This window comes from Sylvia atricapilla, chromosome 1 (genome assembly GCF_009819655.1).
Source record: "Sylvia atricapilla isolate bSylAtr1 chromosome 1, bSylAtr1.pri, whole genome shotgun sequence".
In the NCBI taxonomy this organism is placed as follows: domain Eukaryota; kingdom Metazoa; phylum Chordata; class Aves; order Passeriformes; family Sylviidae; genus Sylvia; species Sylvia atricapilla.
The window spans coordinates 54,952,365-54,972,004 of record NC_089140.1 but is presented as its reverse complement, the minus strand read 5'-3'; the positions used below and the strand labels follow the sequence as shown (position 1 = coordinate 54,972,004).

At 38.5% G+C, this 19,640-nt stretch overlaps 1 protein-coding gene across 1 annotated transcript in view; it reads right to left on the bottom strand.

Annotated features, from left to right (window-relative positions):
- Window positions 1-19,640, bottom strand: part of AMPH (amphiphysin) — a 123,520-nt gene that overhangs the window by 39,472 nt on the left and 64,408 nt on the right. Inside the window, exons 3-8 of the mRNA XM_066323100.1 lie at window positions 11,390-11,444; window positions 8,120-8,214; window positions 4,117-4,212; window positions 2,690-2,797; window positions 2,223-2,308; window positions 516-591 (exon numbers count right to left, since the gene is read on the bottom strand). Coding sequence (XP_066179197.1) covers window positions 516-591; window positions 2,223-2,308; window positions 2,690-2,797; window positions 4,117-4,212; window positions 8,120-8,214; window positions 11,390-11,444 — 516 coding nt within the window. The remainder of the gene's footprint in view (window positions 1-515; window positions 592-2,222; window positions 2,309-2,689; window positions 2,798-4,116; window positions 4,213-8,119; window positions 8,215-11,389; window positions 11,445-19,640) is intronic.

Below are 19,640 nucleotides of genomic sequence, written 5' to 3'. Positions count from 1 at the left end.
CATAGAGCTTTAGTAAAGCAAGTTTTCAAAAAAAATTTGGTTCTAATTTGAAGACTGGTATAGATAATATGCTACTGTTTAGCCAGGTACATTCAAAAGACCCTCAGTATAACAGCTTGATTTGCCTTACAGTCACAGATAAAATATTGCATTGCTGACAATGTATACAGCAGACTTGAAGGGAAGGTTTGACACGTTTTTCTTGTACTGATTAAAACAAGGAGGTGCTTAGCAATTGGACACAGCAAAAATACTGAAGGCAACAGTAATTATCAAAATAGAAAGTGAATTTAGTGCTACAACTGATAATGCACTGCAATCCAAAATTGTAGGGGCTGCTCCTTCCTTAAGGTGAAAACAAATATGGCAAGTAGAAATGAATATGATGATTATACCACAAATCTGGGTGTATGGCAAATTTTCATGTGTGCCTCTGCTAGATTTTTACTCTAAGACATTTTTAGCTGTCATGCGTATCATAATCCATTATACACGAGATAGTCAGTTTTACTCACTAAAGCTATTTCCTTGTGAAACTTGGCTTCAAGGCTGGATACATTTTTGAAGGTGTTCACATAGAAGCCAATTCGTCTATGAAGGATGGCACAAAGAAAGGAAAAAAAGAATAAAAGATATGTGTAGGAGGGCCACAAAGACAGATTAATTAATTGTTTTCTGGACTACAAGCAACATTTTTGACTATTACTCTCAGCAAAGCAAATGATGAAATGTCAAAATTTCAGACTAGTTTGTTCATGTTTATTTCCATTAGTGTTAAGATATGTATTTCACACCGTCCTATCAACCATGTTGAGACTACTTCATGTCAGATGTCTTCAGCCTTTTTTAAAGAAGAGTGGAAGAGGATGGTCACAAGTGCAGCACAAGCACAGGGAAGCAAGATGCTGTGGGCATCCATCTCCCACCAGACAGCACACAACCGTTTCTTGAAAGGAGAAAGGTATTCCAGCACTGTGAGCCTCTGTGACCAAATCTTATGACAGCATCAAGGTGATGCACTTGGACCTGGAATCAGCCTTAATGTATGCTCAGTACAGCCCGGGTGTGGGTGTCCCAAGCTCCGCTCGGAAACACATGCACGTGTATGTAAGAGAAAAAAAATTAATATAGCCTAGACATTTCTGTGCATGTAGTCAAGAATCTGCTTATTTGGGGTGAATGATTACATACTTCTACACTAATAGTAGAAGCTGTTTTCTTAGGTTTTGTTTTACTCTTTTTCCTATTTAAAACTTTCATGTATAATTTCTCCCAACTTTTATTAACAAAAATTATCTTTGGAATAAGGATAAGCCTACAAATTGTCAACTTGATAGACATTTTGCTTCCTGAAAAATTGGAATAATGAAAATAAATGACTCTGAAAGCAATTGCTTTCTGTATTACATGTATTGCTCAAATTAAATCTACCTTTCCCTGAGAACTGGATTCTGCTTTTTTATACAAAATTTACTGAAGTAAAAGGGCCTTCACTCTAAGTCATTCATATGCAGTTTTACTTTCAGTAGGCCCATAAAACAAGTATCTTGAAGTGCTAAGAAGGTTTACACTGAAATAGGCAGAAACACAGCAGGAAAATCCTCTATTGGTCTGAAATTTAACAGGATTTAATTTAGAAGGCAGAGAAGACAAAGGATACTTCACATTTCCACTCTAGATTGTCAGTTGTTAAAGAACGTAACACACTAATGAGATGCTTATTTTTCTACTGCTTTTGTTTTCCCATTCACATTGTCTGCATTTTCCATATAAACACAATTCATGATTAAACATCATAAATGACCTATGCCATCAAATCATTTAACATCACAACATAATCAGTGCAAAACTATAAAATGTGTCTTCTGGTGTAGTTAAAATAAAAAATTACCTACAAATAGATGCAGATCACCACAAACTACTCTGTGCTCTAGCATAATTATTTACTCACAAAATGGAAACCTTTTTGCATCTCTGAATGAAGATATGGTAATGAATCTTAAGTGCCAACAAACATTGAAAGAAATAAGCATAAATACACTTACAGTACATACATTTTTGGAACACTTGCATACATTTTTCCTTTTATTATTTCAAAAAGGTAATGAATGGGAATCTTCAAGAACCCAACAATCCATTTTCTATCAGCTCATTAAATTCCCCTGATTCCCTTTCCTTACTCCCCATTTAAGGCCTCACATACAGTATCTCCCTAGGCTTACCGTGACCACAGAGATGGCAACTCTTCTTGCAAGTCAGTGTTAAACTCTTCGAACACTTTCTGTGCTTTTTGAAATTCTTCTTCTGCCTAAAGCAAAATGAAACAGGTGACTTCTAAAATCGCTATGACATGACAAAACCAAAATTATTTTTCTGTGGTTTTCTTGGTGGGTCTTTTATATTTTTATTAACAAAGGATGTTACTCAGTCCCACACCATGGAGGCCAATACAGAATTTGCCATCCCCCCAGTCTCATCAAGAGAGCAAGTTAGATCTCAAACAGAACTCCTTTGAGAAAGATGCTGAGCATGCCTACCACATGAACCAAAGTACTCAGTACACATTTAGGCTTAGAGATATCATTTCTAAAAGAGCAAAAGCAAGAGAAATTTTCTGCTTTGTCTCTGTACAGAAAAAAATGCCACCCAATCTCCCCAAGTTTTCTGCCAACATGTTTCTGATTGCTACCTTAGTGATTCTGCCCTCATCTTTTCTTTTTGAGCTCTGCAGAGCTTCTAGATGATGTCTTGCACTGTCGTAGTCCACTAGCTTTCTGCTTCGTTTTGCAATGCGAGTCTGTACAGGGGTAGAAATGAAAGTAAATATAAGGAGCAGTTTTTAAAAAGCAGTTTTTACTTATGTTGCAGATTTAGTTTTTGACACATTTTTATTCTCCCTTCTCTGTTGTTCATATCTGAATTATTCTATCAGGTAGGAGGAACATGGAAATGGTAAAAAAAGACAAACTAATCACATTATTTTAAATAAGGAATCAATTGACATACAGTTTGGAAAGGGTTTTCATGGGTGTACAGATTACAGGGCTTAGAGGTGAGGTATCAGTGTTACATAAAACTTTCTTATGTCTTAAGTCACATTTTCTAGAATCAGTGAACCTGTTAAACTCATAGTAACACTATCTTTTCCTCTTACATATAGTGTGAAAATTCAGCAATTAATGCAGTTTTTCTAGAGTTGGAAAAATGCTAAAATATGCTCTATATAGTTGTTCTGACACATACCTAAAATACTGGAGCTCAAGACACAGATATGAATATATTTTGATACAGACTTTACAAAACTATATACTATATGTAATATCCACATACTGAGAGGGCATAAACCCAGTTTGATTGTAAAGTGAGTTTTGGACTGTACATCACTAATGGTATTTTTTGATTATTTTTCCTTAGTCCTTGATGTAAATTACAAAGGGGATGACTGTGCATTACCTACTCAGTTATAAACCAGCACACACACACACAAATGAATCCAGTTATGCCCATACAGTTATATTCAAATATAAAAGCATCTACCTCTCACCCATAGTTCTTCATTATCCTCACACATTTCATTTAGCAGTCATCTCTCTGGACTGTACCCGAGATGGGCATTTGGCAGAGCCTAGAATCTGTATAACATTCTCTCGTGATGTGTATTACAAAATCTTTTTATAACTAATTAAAAGACAGGAACCATGGCTTAGATAAAAGGAAGATACTCATGGGTACACCTAACCAATAACAGAAAGCCTGCTTTCCATGTGATTTGTCTGGCATTTTAACAGCTGAAGAGTTTAATGTGTCCTTACTGAAGCTGGTTAAAATTATCTCATACCAAAGAAACAGGAGCAGAAAAAAGCATACAAGTTTCCGCTACAAAGCCTAATTACTTACAAGGACTGCTGCATGAAAAATGTTTTTGTTCACTTGCAAAATCAGCCCTGCCCAATGTCAGGAATTCACTTACAGAACAGTATCTTGTACATTACAGGAGAGCTTGACTTCCACCTCCCACTCTTTCAATTTTTTTTTTGCTTGTAATCTAATTTTCAATTTATTTTACAACTCAACAGAACTTTAAAACTTGTTTTTTATAGAAAACCATTACTCTACTTTGATATCAGGAAATTGTCCTAGATATGTATCCAGCGTTAACAATGACCCATCCACCAGTTTTTGATGGAAGTCTTCCCAAAGTTCATCACATTTCTGAAAAGGTAGAAAGGAGAAAAATGTACTTAGTAGTTTAATGCCACTCTCAACCTAGGACAAATACAAATGTAATTGACGAAGATTAATCTTTCTGAAGTTTTAAAATGTTCTTTACAGAAATAAATTATACTATAAACATAAGGTGAATGAAAAGGAATACCTTGATGTTTCAAGTTCAATTTACAACAAATTAAGATTAAACTCAATAACTAGTTTGTGTTTTTATTATTTCAAATAGTAACTGCTATGTAAAAATAGGAATGCTATGGATTCAAGATGTTCCTCAGAGTTTCAGGTCCCTGAGGGTCAGTAATGCAGAATCTGAACCTGGCCTAGCTCTTGTGTCTAGGTATGTTCACTGATGATGAACCTCGCTTACAGAGAAAGGAAGTACAACAAAAAATAGAAGTGAAAATAAAGGGAAAGATCTTTCCATCTCATTCTTTTTGTGCCATTAAGATACATTTGATGAAACGGCTGATGCGGACAAGAACTCTACCTTGTGCTGCTGGAGAACTGGAATGACAGATACAAAACATCCCAACTTCAGCTGGCAAAATAAACAAAATCCACACCCCCACCACCCTCCTCTGCCCTGAAGGTACAGTGCTTTTCCCCAGTCCTCTTTGGAGCTCTGGGGTAGTGATCAGGAGAAATCCCCTGTACTTTTCTGATTTTTATGAACATATCAATGCAGCTCATGTGACAAGGACTAAATGGGTGAGATTCCTAATTAGAAGCTAATTCTGTCACATAGTGCTGTTACATAGACATAGTGCTTGAGGTCCTGGGTTTTCTACTGAACAAATCAGTAGCATATGGTAAACATCCTGATTCCCCCTTTCTTTGCACATTTCAAAAATCACTTAACATCCTTCCCTCTGATGAGAGGGAGGCTAATGGGTGTAAGCATGGATGTTATCCTCACTGACAAGCCTGGAAAACTATTTCCAAGTGTTTGTTTTATCATAACCTACTATACGGCATATTATAAATGCTGTGTGATGCCAATTTTCAGTTCATTCATTTCCTATTCTAACAGAGTCCCTAATGAATTATTAGAATCTATTAAACATGTTTAAAAGAAATCCCTCATTTATTAACACAGCATTTAATCACAGTGGTCTACAAAGCACCACAGCATTAGATCATAGAAAGCAACTGCCAGTTTTGTGTGTGTGCCTTTGTATCTTGCTGATATGTATTTTGAACAAATAAAACAATGGAGATTTTCTGAAAGCTAATGGACTCAAACAACATTGTGGAAGGACTCTTTAAGCTATCATGTTTCCTACCATACAGAATAAGATCTTTTAAGTGGATCCCTTTTGGAATGATCATTTATATCCCAAAATGAACAGATACATAATTCTTTTTTTACTTAAGGCTGAGATCACAGAATTACAGAACTATCTTGAGATCACAGAATTACAACTAGCTTGGAAAAGACCTTTGAGATCATCAGGTGTAATCTATGACCTAACACCATCTCATCAACTATAACAGGGTACAAAGTGCTACATCCAGTCATTTCTTAAACACCTGCAGGGACTGTGACACCACCACCTCCAATGTGCAATCACTCCTTCTGTGAAAAAATGGCTGGACATTCTTTCTAATGTCCCCTAATGTTCCTAATGACCCCCACTTGGCAACAACCACCTTTCAGGGAGCTGTAGAGAGTGATAAGGTCTCCTCTGAGCCTCCTTTTCTCCAAGCTAAACAACCCCAGCTCCCTCAGCCATTCCTCACAGGACTTGTGTTCCAGACCCTTCACCAGTCTTGTTGCCTCCTCTGGACATGCTCCAGCATCTCAACACCCTTCCTAAGTTGAGGGGCTCAGAACTGGACACAGCACTCGAGGTGTGGCCTCACCAGTGCCATGTATAGGGGAAGAATGACCTCCCTGCTCCTGCTGGCCACACCATTCCTGATATAGGCCAGGATGCCATTGGCCTTTCTGGACATGTGGGCACACTGCTGGCTCATGTTCAGCTGCTGCCAGTCAGTGCTCTCAGGTCCCTTTCTGCTTGGGCACTGTCCAGCCACACTGTCCCCAGCTATAGTAAGGCAGAGGGTGGTGGTGGCCAAAGTGCAGGACCTGGCACTTGTCTTGTTGAACCTCACATTGTTGGATTCAGCCCATCAATCCAGCCTGTCCAGGTAGCTCTGAAGGGCTCTCCTTCCCTCCAGCAGATTGACACTTGCACCTAGCTTGGTGTGAATACAAATTTGCTCATAGTAGACTCGATCCACCGATCCAGATCATCAATAACAATATTAAGCAGGACTGGACCCATACACAGATCCTTGGGGGACACCACTAGTGACTGGCCACCCACTGGATGCAGCACCATTCACCACCACTCTCTCGGCCGGCCATGAAGCCAGTTTGTAACCCAGCAAAGAGTGCTCCTGTCCAAGCCATGGGCTGCCAGCTGTTCCAGGATTATTGGTACCACAGGCTTGTGGACATAGAAGTGGCTCAGCAGGTCACTAACTGCTTCCTTCTGGATTACAGGGGATCTATTCTACTCCCTGTCCCTATCTACATCTTAAGAGGCCATTTGTAATGAGGAACAACTGTCCTATTGTTGACAATTGAGGCAAAGAAGGTGTTAAGTACCTCAGCCTTTTCCTCATCTTTGGTAACTATATTCCCCACTTACAATAAAGAAGGGAGGTTTTGCTTGGTCTTTCTTTTGATATTATCGTATTTATAAAACCACTTTTTATTATCTATTACAGAACTGGCCAAGTTAAGATCTAACTCAGCTTTTGCCACTCTAATTGATGCATAAATCTATCTTTGTGATTATGTACCAACAATAATCAGGCGATTTTGAAATATTACCCATGAGTCTCTTTTTAAGAAACCACACCTAGAATTTATCTTTACATCTAATAGAGCTTAAGAGCTAAATTTTGGTCCTTTCACACTCAACTACAAATTTCTGAGTGCAAAATCTAATAGTCTATAGATAAAAGATAAAGTGCTACAGCAAGATGCAACATGAGGTTTTACTGCTGTTTAACCTAAAACAATATGAAAAAACCTAAACCAATCAAACACAAAATATGTATCTTAAATTAGGCAGTGTGGAAGTTGAGTGCTTTTAAAATCAAAACCCTTTGCAGCAGGGAAGGGCAGGAGGAGGCAGTCATAGAGAAAAAAAAGCAATCTGTACGCTGCTCTGTATTCAGGTTTACTGTTAACTGTATTATCAAGGAGGCCTTGCAAACTGAATGCCAGTTGGTTAAAACCTTCACTGATGACCGTTTGCACTTTCTTGTCACTACCAACGCATTTGCTGACAGACTTCCTCCAGAACTGAGGCTCTTTAAGCAGCCATTTACAGCACCTCATGTTAAATTCCTGCTGTGTTGTCTGAAAAAACCTATTCTTCTCTAATCATTGGAGGAAGGTAAAAAGTAAAAATAAATAGTGTCCTGAACTCTAATTTGCCTTTAAATTCTATGCTCTTTTCAGAGAGAGGTGAGTGTCTCATAAGATATCTTGTTTAGTACCACCGGCACAGCACAAAAGGATAAGCAGATTTGGTAATTTTTAACATTCTTTTAAACTGAGAATCCTGACTGTGAAATTGCATGTAAGATACCTTTTACAAACTTGTCAGTCAGATGCTGTCAGGACCAATTCTGCTCACACTGATGTTGTGTCAGTGGGAGCTTTTATCAGCTAGTTCATACAACAGACACTGCAAGTGCTGCATTTGGCCAGCAGGAGCTGCTTTTCACAAGATCCATAATTTGTATGCTGAGAAAACAGGATTTAACATGACATGAAGGATTAAGGTCAATTTTGGATGCACACTTCTCCTCAACAGCTCAGATTAATCCATTTGCATCCAAAATACTTTTTCCCTCTTTCCATACATCTTACCTCTCCAATCATTTTCACATCTTCACGTCCATACCAGTCTGGCTCATACACTTCATGGAGAGACTCTGTAAGCTTCTTTGAGGCATCTTGCATTCCTGCAGTTAGTCAGAAAGAGGAACATAGAGGTGCAAACTACAAGAAACAGTTGCTGTATATCTTTTGCTATGTATCTTTATTTCAGTCACGTGTACCCATGATGCTACTCCCTCTGGCAAATTTAGAAAAGAGATACCTGAACTTGGGGAGAGTGCTGTAATGGACGTGGTTTTATGACGAATCTTGTGCGGTCACCCAGTAGGTTTAGAAGTTTGTGGAGCCCAGTGCTTATTTATGTTTGCAACAGGCGGATGCCTGTAGAGGATTGTGTGATGAGTTACCAAACTGATCAGTCAATTTTGGAACTTTTGCTACCACAGCTGGAACGAGAACAGAGACTATTGATGGTTATCACTCTGTAATACACAGAGGAGCCGGCTAAAATGTAAAATAGCTGGCTTAAATGTAAAATTCAATGATATTATGAGAAAGGCCCTAAATTTATCCTCAATGAGATCAGTTTGACTCCCAATAAATAAAAAACACCCTCAGTGAATCCATTAGATGCTGAATATGATTCTCAATCCAGTGAAACCGTACTCATATCACCTAACTTTCTAAGAGTTCAGAATAACTAATTTTAAAATGACAACTTTTATTTCAACTTCTTTTTCAAAATCTCAACAAAACTTGAATTTCTTACTTAGCATTAACTTTTTGTTTAAAAAGCTCATTTTCTTCTCTAATCAAAATGTTTGTTATCTTGAAAATATCTCTAAATATGATCTGCAGATTTAGCTGCTCAGTGAATGAATTTAGGAATAACATAAATATTTTTGGTTTTTGCACAAACATTCACAAGTGGAAAAGGAAAATTAATTTGAAACTTGAATGTGTAGAAGAGCAGATTTGATCTAGTCAGTTGGTATTCCATCATGCACTCCCAAAATACATGCTATAAACGTGATAGGGAAATAAATGCAGGACTGCACACTTCCTAATAAGAAAATGGTGGTCCACGGAATGGCTAAGATAGGAAAATCGGATACTGAAAAAGCTGGAAGTACATGCCTGTTTTCAGTCTTTGAGTATAAAAGAGAGAATTGCATGGGGAAGAACAAGTACAAAGGAAATATTGGTGTTTAGAGGGTATATATGCTTTCACCGTTAAATCAAACTGGTACTGAGTACCAGTTTGGTACTGAGCCAAAACAGAATATTTGATCTCTTCAGAAATTGTCTTGGGGGTGGTTTTTAATGACAGAGCACATATGAGGCTATTAGGATAGCACAGGAATTTAGATGTATTTCTTCCTTTTCTCCTTCATGATTAATTCTTAGAATGATGTATCTGCAGCTGAGAAAGTGTTCCCATGAATAAAAAGGATTTTTTTTTGCCTTAGAAGATACCAAATTACAAATACAGATGATCTTCATGTATATTTTCAGGGAGGACTCATTTAAAATCTTTATTGTCACTGCAAATGAATCAACTCAAGAAGTAAGGCAAACCCAATAGAGCATCTCTTTGCTTAAGAAGGCTGCTTCTCTCCAATCAGGGTGAATGTACAAACCAGGAGGGTTTGTCCATCGCTGCTCACACTTGATCCTTTCTGATACCTGAACTTCTGCCCTTAAGCACTCTGTGTGGTAAACCTGTGACAGAGGTTCCTGTGGCAGGCAGGCTAGCACAGCTGCTAGACACACCCTCCTGACGCTTGCACTCAGCTTGGTCACAGACCACACTGACACCTTTTCCTAGACTTTCTTTCTTAAGTATTACAGGACTCAGGCATACATCTGCTTGAGAGAATAAGAAAAACACACCTAATATGCCATGCCTGAGTCATATCAAAACTGCATCAACTTTTACGCTTTTTTCTGTTTTGAGAATTGGATAATCATTCATTCCACCAAATTCCTGAAAAAAAAAATCAGTCAAATCCAGCTGCAGTGTCAAGCAAACGGGCAGTAAAGTATTTGGCTTTTTCAGTCAGGGGCTCTAATCTGAAATTTCCAGTCTAAGATCATCCATTCTATTCCCTCTGACTGCATCTATACCAGGTTTAGTGCAATACACCAAATGAGTGTAGTGGTAAATACCAATCAAGTGAATTCTCATTCTCTTTCACACGTCTGGACATAAACTTTCAGTGTCCAATGATGTTTTATTTGGCTGGTTTTCACATAGAATTATTTCTTACACACTGATATCTTTTATGCATTATTCAGCACTAAATTTAAGAGGATTAATGTCTTAGAGATTGCTCTCTCTCTTGGCGGTTTTTAACTGCTATCACTGAGAAAGATAAACTGTTAAAAGCAACTCATTAAAGTACTAGGAAATATGAAAAGTAGTAAGAAATTTGATTTTTTACTGCTGATGAGCAGCTAGAAATTTATATTTAGTATCAATTGTTCCATTTAGTACTACTTGTTGGTAATTGGGCCCTTTATTTAATAGCTAAAAGTGCCAAAATTTTTGAGTCACTTAGGAAAAAATGTTTCTAAATAATCCAGTAACTGAAGACTGAGCTTCTCAGATTAAATGATCTCTAGCCTCCAACTCCTCCAATGAGAGGTGGTATGAGAAAGAGAACACTTTCTCTTCTTTCACTGCATACAGTGCTCTGTTTAGTGCGTCGGAATTACAAATGTCTAGTAGGATTTAAATGACTGATTACTTATCTCTCATATTTAAGCACTGGTTGGTGAACTTCTGCTGCTTGGATTTTCAATGTAGTATCAGGAGACATCATATTTGACTTTTAAACTTAATATATATATATATTAAGTAGCCAGAAATAGATGAGAAATCACATTATGACAGGGAGCATGGTTTTGGAGGAAGCTCGTCATCCAACTAGTAATAACTAGTCATCCAATGAGTAATAAGCAAGAAATCCCTTGCCTTGCATGAGGTACTTCATATTCTAGCATTTGCAAAGATGAATAACAAGGTGTGTAGACTTTGTGGGTGCTGAAAATGCATGCAACATGAGAATCTGGGCAGTGGAGGATGCACACAAAGGACAGTCAAGGATGCAAGACTGTACATACATGAGTTGACATTGAAGGTGCAGAATCCCTATTTTGGATTAAAATCCAAAATTTTAAATGATTAGGTTGAAGAGAATCTTACTTGTATTTGTCTTCGTATACTTTAAACAAGCTTTTCTCAATTTTTAAAAAAAGTTTGCTTTATGAAAGCAAGATATAAAATTTAAAAATCACCTTTAATGGCTGCTAAATATCCTCTCAGTTCTCTCTGGAGTCTGGAACCCTCTGCCTGAAAAAGAAGGAAAAAAACCCATGGAAGTGAAAACACATGTCAGTTATTTTTAATGCCTTGAAACATGCATGCAGTATGTCAAACAACAACTAAAAGCAATTTAAGGAGCTACCTGATTCATAGTGTCACATGTTGCAAGCATGCACAGATTCATATAAAAAGGGGACCTGGAAAAGAAGGCTTGCATAGTGTACTCCTTAGGCTAGAATTTCTGGGTTTATTTTATCAATCATCTGTACAGGGAAGACTCCACCAAAAGAAAGACAGCTATATTTCACAGCTAAAGTGCAGTTCAAGTCAGCTGGGCCTATGGCCTAATCTGAAACACAGGAAGTATAATAAAAAATGGTGAACTTCCACTGGAAACCACTCAAATGAGGTTCCACTCAAACCACTCAGTCTACACCTGAAGAAAGTTCTACCCTTACACAAGTTGCTTACTAAATTTGCAAGCAATTTCCCAAGTATTCTAGAATTATAACACTTTGCAAGTAAATAACTACTGAACTGCAACAACTTTAGTTACTTTGTTTTGCTTGATTAGTGCATTTTGTAGTCTACTGTGAAATCTTGACTGTTCCCTTGGAAAATACACCACATTTATCTTTCTTTCTCTTATACCAACAACCTTTGAAATACTCAAAGAAAACAATGGATTTTGTTACTTTATCTCTGACTGTTTGACAAGTTGGACTTGTGTCACAGTTCCTAGGATTTGCAAAGAAACTTGTGCTACACACATTATTGCTAAAAATACACTGTCCAGGACACCTTCAATCACCTGAAAATTTTTGAAACAGTCCACATTTGCCAGTTTCCAATATCTTTCAAATTATTTATCTAAGCAGTTGGAAACAACAGGAATATCAGCTTGCAGTCACATTTTCTCACACACAGCTACACCATATGGAAAAATCAGCAGCAAAATATGACTGATGGCTTCAAAATATGACTGACTGTTTTGGAATTTCTCTCATATTTTTCATGTGAAAATCAGAACCTAAAGTGTGCACATGAATAATGTGAATACTTCAGAAGGCAGAAGGTATAAGCTGTTATAACTACACTTAACTCGAAGGACGTCTGATCTCAGTAAAGGATTTGCCACCAGCAACTTCAATGCTCAGAGCATTCAGACACAAATGATCATAAGAAAATCAGTTTGTTAGGGGTTATCTGATGCTTAAAATCCATCATAGCTGCAGCCATGTTAAGTCAAAATTGTGGTTCTGAAAAAATACTTGTCTCACCAGTACACACAATACAATCCAGATTACACCCACCAAACTCACTTCTCCCAGCTTCTTGAAGGGAACTGTAGGCCTTTAGAATGGGATCATCAGCAGCCCCCACCCCCATCTCTCAAATTGTAGTGCACTATAAGAAGAGAGTAAGTCTTTAACCTCCTGGAAATATTGAAGTATTTGGAAGGTAAAAATGCCTGAGTGGGCTTAGAAAGCCGACCAAATTAAGTTTATGGATTCAACAAACCGAAGCTTGCTTTTACACTAATTTGATTGTAATCAAGTCACTTACAGCTCTAAAGCCTGGGCACAGGAATAGACCCACCAGTGTGGTATCTGAAAAGCTGCTGGGTAACAGCAGGTGTGAAGGAGCAGCCAGCCTACCAATCATTTTCTGGTTTGGAACCATATTCACTCCAAGGAAAAGACTCCAAGGAAAGGCAACCTCTTCCTCTGCTTTGGAATCAAAGCTGCATATCAAAACATGTACCAGATAGGTGCAGGGTGAGTATCAGTGGATTTAACCTCAGATTTAATTACTTATAGAAAACCAGAAAGTTCTGGAGCAGTAGCTTGATGTTATTTCCTTTAAGAAAAAGTGTCATTACAACACATTATTTCATGCTACATAACACAGCAGAAGCTAACTTCATTCTGTGCTCAAGTGGTAGGCAAGGGGATGACAGATGTTATCTGTTTTCTGTGGACCAAGACATTAAGTGGTCAATGCTTCCACAGAGGAAAAGAGATTGTACCCAGAAGCAAATTTCTTGATCTCATGTCTGAAGAGGAGGATCAGCAAATACTCGGCAGAAACTAGATGAAAGTTCCCCTTTTATGCATGTCAGTCTGCTCCTGGGAGGATCACTTGTACTGTGAGAAGTAACATTAAGGCACAGAAGTTATCTTTTCACTTCATACCTTCTTTGGCCTGAGCTATTGTTGTTATAAAATGTTTTAAGAGGGGTTCCTGTAATTGCTTGTTGTTGTATCTGTTTCAAAGTTATAGAAGGGAGAATTGTTATGAAACGTTTCAAGAGGAGGTTCTGTAATTGTTTGTTGTTAGTTGTATCTGTTTTAAAATTATAGAAGGGGAATTGTTATAAAACGTTTCAAGAGGGGTTTTTGCAGTGAGTCGCCGTGACAGCATAGGGGTATAAAGTGCTATGTAACAAGGAAAGGGGGAAACCGAGTTCACACAGGTTACATCACCCTGAACCATGACTGGTGGACACGAAAGACCAATCACTCGACACCCTTGGGAAATGATTGGACAGGAGTGACTCTTGTTAACGACCAATCAGAGCCCTGACAACTAACCAATCAGGGTGAGAGCCAAAATGCACCAATCAGGAGGAACCAAAGAGGATAAAAGGGACTGTCAGATTCGGGGCGGGGGGAGTTTCTTCTTAAAAACCTGGAGGGTCTGAAGGAGCACTCTGTGTGGAGTCACACTGTTGTTGGATTTCTGGCTTGCTGAGAGGAGCCTGGGCTTATCCTGGGTTCCTGCTCCCAGTGGTCAATTACAGTTAAAAAACCAAGTGCCTTTTCTCATCATTACATCCGAGTCCTGGTCTCATAACGTGGTAAAAATAGAAGGCACAGAAACTTGGTTCTTCATCATGGTTCATCTGAACAGGTGACCATATGGTAACAACTTTTAGTTATTAAAAAATCTCTGGTGTTCTGAAAGAGGCAAACCACAGGAGGCTGAGAGCCTCCTTAGCTGATTTCACGTCCAGTTTTATTCATACACATGATGTTTTGTCGCTAGGACTAAGCAGCACACCACAAATGTCAGGGAAACACTTTGCTCAAACATTGTTTATAATTATGCTACTATATAGCTTTACAACTCCTACCCTAAACCACTGCTAGATCTGTTGTGCTTGGTTACCATTGTGCATCATCAGCAACTGCTGTTGAGGGAAATGAGAAATAAGAAAAAATGAGAAATACAAAAAAGTCAAAGTAGTAAAACATGATGTGCTGCTATGAGTTCTGACACTTCATTCAAATGAGTAATTTTAATATGCATCTCCCACAGTCTAGGTTATTAAACATTTTTAATACAACCATTAATGGTGGTAGTAAACCACCTGAAGTAAACACCTGAAGTATCTAAGCATGATAGAGTCATATGATTTTCCCTCATTATCAATTGTTGTGTGATGTGAGACTGAAAAATCCATGAGCAAGGCCCAGCTCCTACCAAATTTGAGAGAAAACCTCTCAGTTTCAATGACAACAAAATCAGACATTTCTAAAAATACCACAGAAAAAATCAGCATGAAAAGCCCTCAGCCCTGTGAATTCTGAAAAATGTGCATCTGGTGTATACATTTTCTATAGTAAAGCCATTATTAGTGAAGACAGATATACTTTTGTCACCTAACAGACTAATTAAAATTCATAAGATGAAACTACTGCACTGCTGACTATGCACATCTTGCAATACAGGTTTTAAAAAGTACTTTTTAAAAGATCGTCATGTATTTAATGCTTTTAATGTTTTTAATTTATTGTTGTCCCTTTAGGGTGTTTACTGGTGCACTCCTACTTTCTGGTCTATCAAATTAAAAGTGCCAGTAGCTCTGAAACCACTACTCCAAGTATCTTCATTAAAGCCATGAATTTTGTTAAATGAGATGCAGCTTCTTGAGGAAGAATGAAAGGTAGGTGCCCTTTCACCAATGTTGTATCCCTCTGAAATGAAATTTCTCAAGACAGCACTGACACTTCCTTTATAATTTCATAACCTTTTCCATTTATTCAACATAAGTCAGCAAAATGAGTCAGAGTTTTATAAGATGTAAGAAACGCCAGAGGAAAATCTCAATAGCAAACTTCTCACAACCAGTTTGTTTGATAACACTATGCATGTTCTATCAGACTCCAGCACAAAAAATCAGTGTTCTTAGCTCACCTGATCAAACTCAATACACAAATCACCAAAAATCTATTACATAATCCTGTTCAATTTCGCGTAAGAGCAAGGGAGGCATGTCAACAACCCAAACCAACATCCATTTTGGGGAAAGTCAACACAGCTCTTCACAGCAATGTCCCAAATAATAGTCTGTTGCTCTGAGCAGTGTAGCCTATCACCTTTCTACTCTCTGGTCTCATCGTATGGTCAGTATTATAAAGCTGTTAAAGACACATGCAGTCAGTGAGATAAGAAGGTTCAGTGTTTCAGGATCTAGCAATCTACAGCCACAGGCCTTATATACACTGACAGCAGCATTAGGCCTTTTCAGCACTACTGATTCTTGGGTATGTTTAGTTTTGGTTTTCTTTTAAATTCATAGCATTTAAGCGTATCTTAGCACTGGAAGTAAGAAAAAAGAGAGCCATAGCACTGTTGGCTGTGAGACTGATGAGACCTAAAAAAAGTTAATGATGAAAACTAAAACTCCATAACTTCTGTTTAACCAGCTTTTGCTTCCTGATGGATTAGAAAAACGGTTGCACCCACTCAGAAATTAAAGACCACCTTGCCTCCACGAAAGTTGTAACTGGATGATCTATTTGCCAGGAATCATGAATTTACAGCTTTCCAGTTAGAAGAGTTTGATTTTTCTATCATGTCACGTACAGGATGTAAACACAATACCTCTTTCCAGGGAAGGTCAGCACATGAATAACACACAAAACCCACATATATCACTCCAATTTAGAGAGAGGCAAGAACATCGAAAATTTTGAACCTGGAGCACAGGGTAATTAATTACAAATATAATAATAATAACAATACAACAATTAAAAATTAAAATTATTAATGCAGCTCTAATTGATACTAGAATTTTGTAATTCCATTTCTAAGACATCAGAGAAATAGCTGAAAAGGAAACATTTTTTGTATCACCTGGAAGACATTCTTTATTGTAATGTGCTGTTACTTGTCACAGGGTTCAGCAGTGCTGTCTCTTTATTCCTAAACACTTTAGGTACTATTTACTGGTCTTTTACAGAACTCTGTAGTATGAATGAAAATAACTATTACATTAAGAGAAGCTTAACATAATAAAATGCTTCTTGGACCAATCTGTAATTCAATATGAAATCTATCTGCTTGTCAGAGTACTCTATTTTACCATTTATCAGTGTCCTGGTTATATATACTGCCTTGGAATGGAGAATATGACCCTCTACCTTCCAAATTATTATAACTTTGAAATTAAGGGGTTTTCAGACAAAGATATGGGAAAAAGAATAACAGTTCTTTACTAGTATATATATAACAAGACAAACAACCACAACGGCAGCAACAACAAACAGAAACAGAAACCCAGTGCCAGCCTTCCCTCGGCTGCAGGCACTTTCCCCTTTGGTGTAGTTACAGTCACAGCCAGCAGGGGCGCTGGTGGCTCCTGGCCAGGCAGGGCAGGTGCGGTGAGTCCCCCACGGCTGCAGGGGGCGCTGTGGCGCGAGTTTCAGCTATCTCTCTCCACACGGTAATGGCAGATGCAGCTGGCAGAAAGAGATGGAGAAGAGGCTTCCTTCACAAACTAATGGGAGCAGCTGATCCTAGTGGCCCCTCTGGATAGCAAAAAGAGCTGTAGCAAGGGCTTCGGAAGCAGCAAGTTGGAATGTCAGGGATGAGCAAGATCCCAGGATGCTAAATGAGATGTATCAGAAACTCCATAGCTCTAGCTGGAACTGTGGGGCATCCCACCAGGCAAGAGAGTGTGGAGCCACAGCAGAAGCAGGACAGTGTTGGGCTCCAGCAGTGGCAGCAAACTCACCTACCCCAGTAAGCAGCAACTTGACCGTTCTCCTTCAAAGCCGAGAGAGCAAGAGAGGTAGGAGCTGTGCCTGGACCCCTTTTCCCCGGTCCAGTTCTCAAGGTATCTCTGCCCCTCCAAGACAAACCCCCCCAGCTAAGAGAGTAGCCAGCTGCACCTTTCCTGTGGCGACTTCTTTTGTCTCTCTTAGGTATCGGTCATGACGGTTTCTTAGTGACAGATGGGACAAAATTCCATGACAGAAAGAAACAAAAAGAAAAATCCTAAACTCCAATAATCAGGTTCCTTATATTCCCTAGAACTGTCTCCCAAATTCTTGAATCTTTTTCTTAAAGAAGTGGGTTGCCTTTTTTCTTTTTAAGCTCTAAGAGATTTGGGTTTTGAAATATTTATCTAGTGCATCACTTGAAAAAATTGGGTTTGCAACCTTCTCTGGAAACACAGAGGTTTAAGGCATACCAGTGTGTTATAGAAGGGTAGTGTAGTGATTGGCTCTCGAAAATGAGGAATGGATATTGTGTGTGTTGTGGGAGGTTCTGTTGGGGTTTAAAGTTCTTTTTATGTGTGATTCTGCTGTTGTATGTTGGTGATCCAGGTTGTTTTTAGGCCCTTTCTTGTTCTCCCTCTAGTCCCGTCTTCTCCCCCCTGTACTGTTGCCACCAGACAACCCTGGCCATCAGGGCTGTCAGAGACGTGGGAGGAGGATGTGTACACATTCTCCTTGCAAGGGGAAGCTTGTCACTGGAGAGACTTGGCAGGGCAACACCTCATCTCCAATAATGTTGCAAAGAAGGTCTTTGCCCAGTGGACGGCAAAGAACTGGCAGACTTTGGGAGGAGCAGTGTTGGCTAATGCAATATCCAGAGTATATAAGGAATGTTACTGTTATTGGAGTTGTGCCTCTGCCACGTGCCTGGCTGTGCCCCTGGCTGTGGCTAAGCACTCTTTGCCTTGCTTTGCCCCTTGTTGTAGTTTAATAAACTTCTAAAAATTTTAAGGAGTCTCATTTCTCAAACAGTATCTTCCAGGAGAGCATCAAATTTGTGGCCCAGCCACTAAGAAGGCTGAAAAATAAGAATTTTGTTATTCCAGTTATTAAGTAGCATGTTGAATTGATGTAAACTGCATCAAATGAAACATGCCTCTCAGATAATTTACACTAATCCAAAAAAAAAAAAAAAAAAAAAAAAAAGAAAAAAATCAACTCTAACGGCAAGAACCTGGGAGCTCTGCCTTGTGTTAATAGTGATGTCCAAGTTAAGAAAGCTCTGTGCCTGCAGAGACACTAAACCAACCCTTTTACTGAACCATCATTTTCTGTTTCAGATGAGGACTAAACAGAAAATTATGTGGCACTCACCTTAAGTGAAATTACAACCTTCCCTCATAACTAAACCTCCCCCTCCCTAAGCAGTTCTTCACAGTTACTACATCATCCTTTAAGCATACTCATGTCCTCAAAGTAGGGCCCAGAATGCTTTTAATTAAAAATTGGAGTCTGCAGAGGAAGCAAGAATCTTCCAAGTTCTATGGTTAAAAGTAATCTATACACATTTCACGTCAAGCTAGTCTTTCTGAACATCTGCTTGTGCCTCTATGCCTACAGCTCCATAGCCATAACTACATTTGTAAATAATGTACACAAGCTCTGTATTACCAGATCATGTAGGAAACTGTCCAGAACTGTTTGTTGTAAACTGCATCATGTCTAATCCCATGTCTTAAATCTTTGAACTGCGCTATGTTAACTATCCCCACGGTCATTTATCCCAAAGGGGTTCTGAAGAAACATATACAGGTCTCCTTTAAAAATAGCCAGAGATAACTTTGAATATTCAACTACACTAGGGAAAAAAACAATTAGTACAGTTACTAAAGCTGCAGAGGCATAATAGTTTATATCCAAGGGGCAATCAAAACATGCACAGAGTGAAAACAGTTTGGACTCTGGAATTGGAGCAATCAATGGTCAGAATCAAAAAAAGAAAAAACATTGCATCAGCTGCTCTCTCTTTTTTACTGAGGAATCAGTTCAAGTGCATCTAGGCTGTCCAGACAGTGATAATTTTGTAGCATAAAACAGAGGGCCTCACCTTCTTGAATATCTTGCCTGATTGGAAATGAATGAGGTTGAGATGAGATTTAATGGTACATTATATTTCTTCTTGTCTTGGGAAAAATGGCCCTTAAGACATAAGGTT